A 12210-nucleotide genomic window follows, 5' to 3' on the forward strand; every position below is an offset into this window, starting at 1 on the left:
GGGACTCTCCAGGCAACACTGGAGTGGGTTGCCATTTCCTTCTCCAATGCATGAAAGTGAAAAGTGAAAGTGAAGTCGCTCACCCATGTGTAAAACAGGAATGATAATGCCTGCCCAGACTACCTCGAGTAGTTATGGGGGTGAGTTGAGCTCATGAACGAAGAAAAGTGTTTTGAGAGGTGAGGGCTCCTTGCCAGTGTTAGGAGCCAAGCCATATAATAGGCCATCATATAACTCTTTTCAGTGCCTTCAGATGCCAACCCTAGTTAAAGGTCTTCCCTGAAAGGTGTCAGTAATAAATAGACTATAATAGTATTTTCTGTTTATGAGACTAAATTGGAGGAGAAGACTCACGTTTACTGAGCTTCTTGTGTTTAGGGCACTGTGCCAAATGCCTATGCAAATTATCACACTGAATCTTCTCATGACCATCTCACTTACCCATATATCCCACTACCTACTCAATATTTGTCCAGCACTATACATCTAGAAGTGAACTTATGATAATAATTGTAGTCAACCTTCACCAAGTACTATGTGCCTGTCACTGTGTATTCAACAGCTTTGATGTTCCTTTTGCCAATGAATGGCAACCCCCTCTAGTCTTTGCCCAAGACAGAAACCTGGGAGTTAACCCTGTTTCCTCTTCCTCAAATCCCACATACCTGTCAACCCTAAGTTTTGCCAATCCTGTCTCTGCAATCTCCTGACTTTCTACCTCTTGCTGCCACCTACCTGGTCTAAACCACTATCATCTGCCAGCTGGACAACTGCAAAAGCCTCATCACTTTCTTCCTCCCTCCAAGACTGGTTCTCTGTAATCCACTCCCCACAGTCAGAATAATCCTTCTGAAAAACAAACCTCAGGATGACTTTCCTGTTTATAAGCCTTCAGAGGTCCCCATTATCCTTAGGATGAAGTCCACATCTGTATCATAGCTTCAAAGGCCTTTTGTTATCTGGCCTACATCCTCACCTTCATCACAGCCTCACACTCTCCTCACCAGCTGTGCTGAACCACTTCAGTTTCCCAAGGCCCTGAGCTGGTGCTCTAACCTCCAGGTCATTGAACATGCTGTTCCCTCTGCCTAAAAGGTTCCACTCTTTGGTCTTTTGCCTGGCCAATTCCAATTCATTAATTCGGCCAGGTTAGATTCTTCTGCCATCCATTAATCTTGGTTCTACTACACTATGTTGTAATTGCTTAATTGCCTTCCACACTCATTCCTGTAGATCAGAGATGTCTAGTTTGCCCATTTTTGTACACCTAGGGCTAGGACATGATATGCAGTTAATAAATATTTGGTGCATAAGTGAATGATTATTTCACAGATTAGCAACTTGAGGCAAGAGAAGATAAGTGATCCTCTCACCCAGGGACTGGAATCCATGTCACCCTGAATCCAAGGGGTGTCTTCTCGGTGCTCCACAGAGCTCAGTTACACTAGTCGAGAATATCCAGGGGCCCAAAAGAGAGAATAAAGGTAGGGGACATCCACAAGGAAGTGGAATTCGCCAAGCAGAGAGAAGCTTTTCATCGGGGTTTAATTCAAAGCTGTTTGCTGTCAGGAAACCTATTTTTAAGTCTCCTCTAAGCAAGTGTGTGCTGCCTTGGTTCTCAGTTTCTCTATCTGTGAGTGAGGGGGCTGGAGCAAATTATGTTCATGGGGCATGTCTCAGGATCTCCTAGTCTGTCTCGCTGGCTGTAGATTTACCTCTTCTAAGCACCCTCTTCCATTTCTCCTATATTCCTGTCTTCTAAAATACACCAGCAACCATCCACCTCCCATAACTTTTCCCACAACAGCCCTTCTACTAGTTAAAAGGAATTGAAATTGGAGTATTTTCAACCTCCCAGTCCAACCCAGCCCCAAATCCACAGAGCCAGGAGGTGCTCATCCTCATCTCTCCTCTCGGGTTTTATTGACTGATGGAAACTACATCTTTGTCAGCCACCAACTCCACAGGGACAGTGCTGGGGACAGGGAACCTGAGATGATGCCAGATTTCAGCCTGAGAGCAGACAAAGAGTTCTGGAAGGTGACCCAAGAGGGAGAAGAGAGAGGAATATGTGAAAAGGCATTGTGGGGTTGGAGAAGGAGATCAAGAAGTTTCTCCTGCCACCTACAACTCCTAGAGTTCAGGAATAAGCTGGGCCTCAGTCCCTGACACTTCTGGACTCCTGCCCAAGAACATGGAGTCAGCCCACGATCTCTAAACACAGCCCAGTTCTTGCTGGCTGCCAGACTCTTATCTCAGCCAGTCCAGACTCCAGCCCAACCCAGGAAGGAGGTAAACCAGAGAAGAGAGAAGGAGGCATAGTTAGAGGTGGCCCTTATGATTAGGGCAGATGTAAATGCTGCAGCAAACTGGGCAGAGGCTTTGCATAATGTCACGGCAGCAGCTGCTATTGCTAGAGTTTGTTGGCAGCCCAGTGGAGGACAGGGTTGTGGGGACCCATTTCCAGCAGCCAGGGAAGGGGATTGGTGTTTGTGCTATCTGTGTGTTTGGGGAAAGGCAGCCTAACCCCTCAGCCAAGGTTAGGGGAGGCAGGTCACTGCTGAGACCACAGCCCATGAAACCTGTGGTTGCATTCCAAGCTTCAGAGTTTGGGAGTTGTTGGGCCTGGTGGAGGGTGGGGTCTTCTTCTAGAGGCCAGATCATCAGTGAGAGTTCTCTTCTCTGAACCCCCAAACCTCCATAGCTCAGCCAGAGAGAAGAGGAAGTCTCACCTCTCCTTCTTGTGTCAGAACTGGGGAGGGGAGGAGCATGCAGGAGGCCAGCTTGGGTAGAGGGGCCAGTCCCAGTGTGCTGGGGCAAGGAAGTTGAGGGTCTGAGGAAGACCAAACTTCAGCTCCCACAAGGAAAACTGTCTGGGGTAGGGGAAGTTTTCCATTCCCTGGCTATTTCCCCACCAGGTAGGCCATTCCATGAAACTCCGTTGCATAGTTCTCAGTGGGGGGACAGACGGGGTCCCCAGGCCTGCCCTTCTCTACCTTCCCAAAATATGGCTTTGGAAAGGAGTCCCCAAGAATTGGGAGGGCACTCTGGATGGGCAGGCCTGCCTGTCATAGGGAAGAGATCTTGACAGTCTCGGGAAGGAGGCAAGGGGTACCCAGGCTGGAGTTCCTGAGGGTGCTGCTGGCCCCACCACCACCACCGCCAGGGGAGGAAGGTTGGCTCTCATCTGGGGTGTTGGCAGGAGGGGTGGGGATACTGATGATGGCAGCCACGAAGTCCCGGCTGTCGCAGGTCAAGTCAAGGCTGTCATGGGGCTTGGCATTGAGGCTTGAGCGGCTGTGGATAAGGGTGGGAATATGGAAGGTTCTTAAAAAGTAATCTTAATACTTGCCACAGCAATCATGACATTTACTGAGTGCCTGTTGGGTCCCTGGCCCTGAGCTCAGTGCTTCCCCTGCACCCTCAATTATGGTGGTGCAAAGTGAGTGCTCTGGAGTCAAACAGTCCTAACCCCACTTTAACCACTCTAAAACTGTCTTCTCTCATCTGGAGCATGGAAATAATATTTCCTACCTCAGAGAGTTGTTGTGGAGATTAAATAAGATAATAAATGGTACAAAGTGCTCAGAATAGTGTCTGGAACACAATGAGCACACATATAAAAGTTGTTCTCTATCGTAGTTACTCCTTACTTGTCAGAGTCTTCACAACAGTCTACAGGAAGATGACACAATCTAGTCCCTATTCCTTTCTGATTTTACCTCCTCCCACTCTTCCCTTCTCTCACTCCGCTCTACATGCAGAAGCTTCCTGGTTGTGCCTCTAACTTGCAGACCTATTCCTGCCTTTGGGGTCTTTGCATAGGCTGTTTGCTCTACCTGGAAAGCTCTCTCTAGATATCCACATGGCTCATTCCTTCTCTTCTTTCAGGGCTCAACTCCCAATGTCATCTCAGCAAAACCTTCCCCAACCACACTATTAAAACTGCATCACACCCTGTTCTGCACTCTCTATCCCCCATCCCTGATTTATTTTTCTCCTTGGCACATAACATAGTGCATCGTGGATAAGAATCCACCTGCCAATACAGGGGACAGAGGTTCAATCCCTGGTCCAGGAAGATTCCACATGCTGTGGAGCAACTAAGCCCATGTGCCACAACTGCTGAGGCTGTGTGCTGCAACTATGGAGGCCCACATACCCTGGAGCCCACACACCGCAACTGCTGAGCCCACGTGCTGTAACTACTGAAGCCCACGTGCCTAGAAGACTCTGCTCCACAACAAGAGAAGCCACCACAATGAGAAGCCTGAACACCACAATGAAGAGCAGTCTCCTGCTCACTGCAACTAGAGAAAGCCAGTGCGCAGCAATGAAGACACAGTGCAGCCAGAAATAAATAAATAAATAAATAAATAGAACACACTGCACCACCTGTGCTTTCGTTTTTTAACTGTCTCATCCCACTAGAATATAAGTTTCATAATGTCAGGATTTCTGTCTGTTTTATTCACCTCCTAAATTGAACTAAACTCCTAAACTAAAATGAACTCCAGAATGCCCCAAACTGTACCTAGCATACAGTAGGTGCTCATAAATGTTTGTTGAAAGTGCAAATGAAAAATGAGGCATTCCAAACAAGACAAGCAAACTTCCAGCATGGAAGAGTTTGGATTTGAGCTTGACTGGCAAGATCTGCAGTCATGAAATCTCAGATCCTGTGATCCAAGCTCTGAGCTTCCCTGGGGAAAGTGGGACACAGCAGGTGGGGGTCCTCACCTCTGAGGGGCAGGGCTCCTCCGCAGCCCTGCCAGTGTGTCCAGCTCCTGCATGCTACCACGGCTGACCGAGGCAGTGGAGTTGGCAAGGCGGATGGCACGACGCTTGGCCCTGCGGGGGCAGCAAGAAGATAGCAGGCTGCCAGCTCCCACTGGCTGGGAGGACACGGAAGTGCTGCGGCTGGTGCGACTACCCAGTGAGACAGCACCCAGGGCCTCGCTGAAGGTTAACTCGTCCGTGAACTCATGGCACTGTGGGCAGAATGGAGGCATGATCACAAGGCACCACACAGACACTGACCTCACCCCTAGGCCCTTGCTCAGGCCATTCCTTTCTGTCAGTTGCTCGCTCTTCCCTTCCCCTGCCCACCCTTCCAGAATCAGCTCTACTGGGGCCTCTTCCAGGAAGCCCTGTGTGATTTCTACAGTCAGTAGTGAGCCTCCCATTCCAGGAGGGAGCTAGCTTGGTGGAAAAGGGACCCCCTTCATTCTGCCATACCACCTCTCATTAGGCCTCACCGTCGTCTTCTCTAGACAATGCAGCAAGTGGTGATGTTGCTGCTCGAAAGCAGAGCGGTTCCTGACACACAGTGCCTGCTCCTCCCCACCGCCACTGTCCTGGAGTGGATAGAGCAGAGGGATAGGGTCAGCCCCTTCCACCTCCTGTCGCTGCTCACCTCTCACCCCAATCTGAGCCCCTATCCACCTCAAGGCTCCCATTCTGCTTGTACTGCAGGAAGGCATTGGTGGTACCACTCTTTGCCAACCGAATCCTTGCCAGGCGCACCTTCTACAGAGAGAGGAGGAGAAAATATCAGGCGGGCAAACAAAAGGAGACTGGCTTGGGGTGTGGGGAATAGTAGGTACTCAGGTGGAAGGTGCAGTTACCTGCTGTGCTCGGCGCTTGTCAGCACGCTGGTTCTGGTGGTAGATGCGGCTAAAGTTGGACACAATGACTGGCACAGGCAGGGCAATGACCAAGACGCCACTGAGTGAGCAGATGGATCCAAAAATCTTGCCAGCAATGGTGCTGGGCACCATATCTCCATAGCTGGGGCCAGGGGAGGTAAGCCAAGGTCAAGAAATATGCCTACCCACCCCTCAGTCCCCCACCCAATCCCATCCAACATGACTCACTCTGCGACCCTGGCCAGGCACTCAAACTCTCAGTTTCTTGCTCTGCAAACTGTAGGGAATGACCTCCCTGGCCACCAGTAGGGGTCAAGTGAGAAATGGGCCCTCAGCCCCTACTGTCTGCTGTCCCCATCCAAGCTGTGCACTGGGCATCTGAGTCAGCTGGAAATCTATTAATACCCAGAATAGGAGAGAAGGAGGAAGTCACACGCAGTGAATATAGCCTCCCAGACAGAGTCCCACCACCACAAGTCAGCTAAAGGGCTCTGAGTCCTAGGAGCAGTTCTCTGTTGGTGTTGCTCCCGTGTGTCTTACCTTCTCTAGGTAGGATCCCTTCTTATTCCCCCAGGGGAAGCCTTGAAACTGTCCTCATATGAAAAAAAATAGAGGGGAGTCTTGAAACTCCTCCCTCTCTTTCTCCATACCATGCCCCTCCCCCTCCGATGGAGATGGAGCAGATCCAATCTTACCAACTTGTTTGGTTGGGGATGAAGGGGTGAAGCTCAGAGAGGTTCCATAACTGATTTGCTCAAGATCACACAGTGTACTTTTGTTCTAACCACAGAACCAGATCTGCTCCACAGAAACGCAGCCTCTGCAGTCTTCAGCCTCTAGGCCTTTGCTCCGGCTGTGCCTGCCCCCTGCAACCTCTCCCACTCCCAGGATACTTCTTTCTTATTTCTTTCCTTTGACTCATTTAAAAGTCTCTTCAACTTGACCATTCTGGCTCTGTGATGTGTCATCTCAGACTATGTCCTCAACTATGAGACACCCTCTCTGGGTTGTTGTGAGGACTGAATAGGACAAAAAGATATCAAAATACTCAATTCCAACCTGTTCTCAGTGCTCAGTATTTGTCAATATAATCGTGAACCCCCAACTAGAATTTTTCTTAGAAACCTCAAATAAACTTTTTGTACCTCTACTAAGGTACTGAGTAATCCTAATGCATTCACTCAACAGACACCAAGCAGCAACTGCCTACCTAATCCCAGTGATAGAGATTTAGAAAAGGATCACAGTATCTGCCCTAGACAAAGTCTTTAAGAACAAAATAAGTTTGATGATTTCATCTGATGCTTTTATCCCATTTCCTCTCAAGGACTGAAAAAAAAAAACACTGAAAATATCTTGTTCTGGGGAAACATCAAGGAATCACCAAGCCACAAAGGTACTGCACCACACAGCTGATGAATCTAAAGAGTTGGGAGACATGGGCCCTCAAGATGGAAAAGAGGGGGCTAGAAAGCTAATTTCTATTTATCCTGCACCAGAAACATGATGAGAATTTTCACAATGTGACTGAATCCACCCTGGATGGTGAAAGAAAGTGAAGTCGCTCAGTCATGTCTGACTCTTTGCGACCCCATGGACTGTAGCCCACTAGGCTCCTCTGTCCATGGGATTTTCCAGGCAAGAGTACTGGAAGGGGTTGCCATTTCTTTTTCCAGGGGATCTTCCCGACCCAGGGATGAAACCCAGGTCTCTCATGTTGCAGGCAGATGCTTTACCAACTGAGCCATCAGGAAAGCCCATCTGGATGTTAAAGGGGTTATCATTTCTCATTTTGCAGAGGGGAAAACTGGCCCAGGGGGGGAAATGCCAACAGAAACAGTGCAGCTAAGACCATCCAGGAATCCAAGTCTACTGACAGGGAAAATAAAGGCATTGTCAGAGGTGGAAGGGATTTGGAGATTAATCCAACTCCCTCACTTTTACAGATGACAGATTGGAGCTCAAATAGAGAAAGAGATCATTGATCTAACCTTTTTTAATTTTACAGAAAAGGTGAGTATAATTGATTGACCGGGCAGCTCCCCACACAGGGTCTGCACTCACCCAAGTGTGGTCATGGTGACAATGGTATACCAGAAGGCCGCGGGGATGCTAGTAAAGTTGGTCTTGTTTGTGCCCTTCTCAGCATAAAACATAACAGTGGCGAATATGATGATGGCCATGGTAAGGGAAAAGAGGAGAAAGCCCAGCTCAGAGGCACAGCTCTTGAGTGTGTAGCCCAGAATCCGCAAGCCCTGTGAGTGCCTGGAGAACTTGAAGATGCGGAACACCCGGAACACCCGCAGGGTGACAAAGGCGCCTGAGACATCCTCGTTCTTGGGCATGAAGAGCCCGATGTAGTAGGGCAGGATGGCCACCACGTCGATGAGGCTCATCACACTCCGCAGGAAGCGGCAACGGCTGGGGGCAGCAAACAGCCGCAGGAGGTATTCACCCGTAAATATGAGTACACAGGCTGTGTCCATACAGAAAAAGGCCAGTGGGAAGCGGTCGCCACAGGGCTGCTCCCTTGGTGGCCGCCGTGTAGGGCCACGGCACGGAATGGTCTCCACCACATTGGCAATGACCGACACGGCGATGAAAAAGCCGGTCACGTAGTAGAACACAAGGGCCGCAGTGCTCGTATGCGGGTTCTCGAAGGCCCGCCAGAGCTGCTGTCGCAGGGAGCTGCCAGCCGGCAGCGTTGGGCCGTCCCCGGCCTGCTCGGCCTCCTCGTCCTCTGCCAGGCGCTCAGCATTCTCTTTCTTGCGGTCCCGGTACTCTTCGAGGCAGCAGTCGCCCACGAGCTCGGGCACCAGGCCATAGAAAGCCAGCTCTTCGTCGAAGGCCTGGATGCACTCCTGCCGCGGGCAGTGCAGCCTGCCCGTGCGGTAGAAATTCAGCACGTGCCGGAACATATCCGGGTCGCGATCAAAGAAGTACTCGCCTGAGTCGGCATCGTAGAAGAATTCCTTCTCTGAACTGCCCAGCAGAGTGTCTGGGTAACGGTCCAGCGTGTTCTTCCAGGTCTCAAAGCGCCGACCGCTCACATTCACCACCAGAACCTCATCCCCTCGAGATGCCTTCACCCCCGGTGCTGGGGGCAGGGGCTGCTGGGCCAGGGGCAACCAGCCCACAGCAGCTGCCCGTGCGAAAGGCAGCCAGGTGGCCACGCCTGCCGCCATCCTGCCGTGCCCCAGGCCCACGGAGACTTGGGGGGAAGCCTTTAGGAAAATGTGGCTGTCTCCAGGATGGTGGAAGCTTGGAGAGGCCCTGGGCCACTCTCACAAGGAAACTGGGGGGTGTCTAGAGAGGCCAAGAGGAACCAGGAGGAGGAACTAGAGATAGAGAGATGGGCAAGGGCTTGGGGGGATGTAGAGGGTCTTAGAGGGGCCAGGGGGGTGTCTTGAGAGGGTAAGAAGGGGCTAGGGAACATGGAAAGGAGCAGAAAGGGGGCATCTACAGATGCCAAGAAGGATCCGAGGGAGGGTTCAGAGAGACTGAGACAGCTCTAGAGGATTCTGAGAGATATCTGGGGGTGTCTAGGAGAGAGCAGGAAATACTGGGGAGTTGTCCATACTCTCAAGAATTCTGAGGGAAGGAAGAGGGCACTGGAACCAGTTAGTGGGCTTGGAGAGAGGATTGGGGCATCCAGAGGGGTAGAAACAGAAGCAGAGGTGTTTGCAAGAGGCTGAGAGTGTCTGGAAGGGGATTGTAGAGGGTCTGAGAGAGTTGAGGAGGGCCGTCCAAACTCTCAAGACTTCTGGGGAGAAGATAAGGGGATTGGAGCCCCCTCGTGGGTCTAGGAAAGGGGTTGGTGCATCTAAGGGGTGACTAGAGAGCCAGGAAGTTGTAAAGAGGCTGAGAGGTGTCTGGAGTGCCTAAAGCTGCCAAGAACTGCCTGGGGGTGGTGTGTCCACACTCTACAAGAGTTCTAGGGAAGGAAGGAGAGGTAGGGACCCTAGCAGGGCTGGAGAAGGGGCTGGGGTATCTAAAAGGGGAGATATGGGGCCAGGTTATTTTGCAAAGGCTGATGTGTCTGAGAGAGAAGGGTATCTGGAGGGGCTGAGAAAGCCTGGTCCATGCTCTCAAGAGTTCCGGGGGGAGGGAAGGGACCTGGGAAACCCCTCAGGGCTGGGACTCAATTGGAAGGAAGTTGGGCACAGCCCCGGAGCTCCCAGAGAATTAAAAAAGGCGAAGAGGAAGGGGGGGTCCCCCTCCAAACGGACTAGAGAACGGGGTGGGGTGTTGAAAGGAAGTTGGGTGTGTCTCAGGAAGGGGGTTGTTGGGCCTTGCAGGAGGCCCACAGGGAAGGCTAGGATCAGGCTTCGTCCTACCGTTGGGGGCTGGTCTAGGGAAACCACACCCCGAGGGGCTGGCGGTGTGTGCTGGGCATCGGCAAAAGCAGCATTGGCAGCTGGAGGAGGAAGAGGAGAAGCAGCCACGGCCAGGCCTGGGAGAGAAGGCAGCACAGGCAGGAGGAGGGGGCTGGGTCCTTGGAAGCAGGCTCTGGAAGGACACGGTCCAGCGGGACCCTTGGGACTGTCCCAGGGTGGGTTAGGGCACGGGGGCTGGATCAGGCAAGGACAAGGACAGCACTGTCAGTGGCCCCCTCCCCCTTGCCCAAGAGCCGTCCTCACCTATGTCCCCGTTGCAGCAGCAGCAACAGCGGTGGGGCTGGGGGTATCAAACACCGGAGCTCCTGCCCCCCTCTGCAGAGCTGCTCCGAGTTCTCCACCTCCTCTGGCTCTCTCCCCGCCCCTCTGAGCTTGCCGGGAGATGGAGGGAGAGGCAGGGAGGGGCCTTGTGGCTCCCAGAGCCCCCTCCCCTAGGACAGCCTGAGAAGGACCCTGGGGAGACTCCGCCTCCTACAAAGCTGGTTGGGCCTCAGTCGCGTCATCTGGAAAATGGGGGTGGCAGGGAGCTTTGCCAATTCTCCCCACCTCCTTCCTGGATTGCCCCCTCTTCCTCCCCAGATCTACCCCCTCTGCCCCCAGGGCCCCCACCCCCACCCGTCTGAATCAGCAGCACTTAGCAGATCGATCAATGGGGAAGCATCGGTTAATGGCCCCAGAGCGCAGAGTGCCATGGGGAATGATGCAGCGCTGTGTCTCCACCCTGCCCCCTAGGCTGGAGGAGGCGGGGGATTGGGGGGGGCATTTTTCTAGATGCCAAACCCCCAAAGCTGCTCCTTGGCGGTCCTAGGTTAGAGTCCAGCTCTAAGACACCTGCTGTGGGACTGGAGCACTGTCTTCCGTTTTCAGATGTGAAACAGGGGTGCGAGTATAAGAGGAGTACAGACGGGGACAAAGCCAGGTAGCACGCTCTCCCTCAGGCAGTCTCCACTCTGAGGTGCAGTCTCCCCCATTTGTCCACATCCAGGAGCCTCAAATCATGCCTCCTTCCCTAGAGGGCTCTGCTCCTGGGCAGCAAGAGTGCCTGAGGCATGGGTGGGTTCAAACCCCAGCTGTGCCACTGATTTGTGTCCTTGAGCAAGTGACTTTCATCGTTTTCTTTGCTGTCCATGGAGTTACCCCAACAAGAGTGTCATTGGGAGCATTAAGTTGAGTGATGTGAGCGGGGCATGGCACACAGAGGACGCCTCACCTTTAGTAATTAAAGGTATGTGGGAATGGGGGAGCAGTAATGCAGGACCAATTTTAGCCTTTCAATGGACTTGCCCACCCATGTAATCCTCCATTTGTTCATCACAATCCTGATCTGTCCATGTCTCCATCCCTCCCAATACCCACTGCCCGCCTATCCATTCTTACACACACACAACCAATTTCTCTACCCTTCCTTCTACCTACCCATCTACCCATTTAGATGGGCCTATCTGTCATTAACTCACCATCTAGTCACCTATCCATCTAGTCATTAACTCACCTACCTATTCACTCATCCATTTGTATATTAACCCCATACACCTATTTACCAACCTATCCATATGGATACCCCACCACCACTCATCTATCTGTCTATCTATCCATAGCTCTAAAAGTGAAAGTGAAAGTCGCTCAGTAGTGTCCAACTCTTTGTGACCCCCATACAATCCATGGAATTGTCCAGGCCAGAATACTGGAGTCGGTAGCCTTTATCTTCTCCAGGGGATCTTCCCAACCCAGGGATCAAATCCAGATCTCCTGCATTGCAGGCAGACTCTTTACCAGCTGAGCCACAAGGGAAGCCCAAGAATACTGGAATGGGTAGCCTATCCCTTCTCCAGCAGATCTTCCCGACTCAGGAATCAAACCAGGGTTTCATGTATTGCAGGCGGATTCTTTACCAACTGAGCTATCAGGGAAGCCCATCCATAGCTCTATCTATCATTTACTATACCTACTCTTTAGTCTTCCCATTAGCTCATCCATCAACCTGGCCACTCATCCATCCTCACATCCCCCAAGCCATCCATCTGTCCATTTATATCCCCACCTGTTCCTCCTCTACCTATCCACTTGTCCAGCAACCCATTTGTCCATTTATTCACCCAATCACCTATCCATCCGTCCATTTATTTCCCATCACCAACCCATGCAACATTCTACTTTATCCATCA

The 12210-nt window shown here is 51.6% G+C and overlaps 1 protein-coding gene across 1 annotated transcript; it reads right to left on the reverse strand.

The window, feature by feature from the left end:
* Positions 1-1898: 1898 nt before the first annotated feature.
* KCND1 (potassium voltage-gated channel subfamily D member 1) lies at positions 1899-10604 on the reverse strand. The gene is made up of 6 exons (XM_040265936.1): positions 7713-10604; positions 5628-5790; positions 5446-5529; positions 5259-5357; positions 4741-4991; positions 1899-3297 (listed from the first exon to the last, which is right to left on the reverse strand). The coding sequence occupies exons 1-6, from the start codon at positions 8831-8833 to the stop codon at positions 3069-3071; spliced, it is 1947 nt and encodes a 648-aa protein (XP_040121870.1). The 5' UTR covers positions 8834-10604; the 3' UTR covers positions 1899-3068.
* Positions 10605-12210: the final 1606 nt, after the last annotated feature.

The sequence above is a fragment of the Oryx dammah genome, unplaced genomic scaffold, assembly GCF_014754425.2.
Source record: "Oryx dammah isolate SB20612 unplaced genomic scaffold, SCBI_Odam_1.1 HiC_scaffold_23, whole genome shotgun sequence".
Classification (NCBI taxonomy): Eukaryota; Metazoa; Chordata; class Mammalia; order Artiodactyla; family Bovidae; genus Oryx; species Oryx dammah.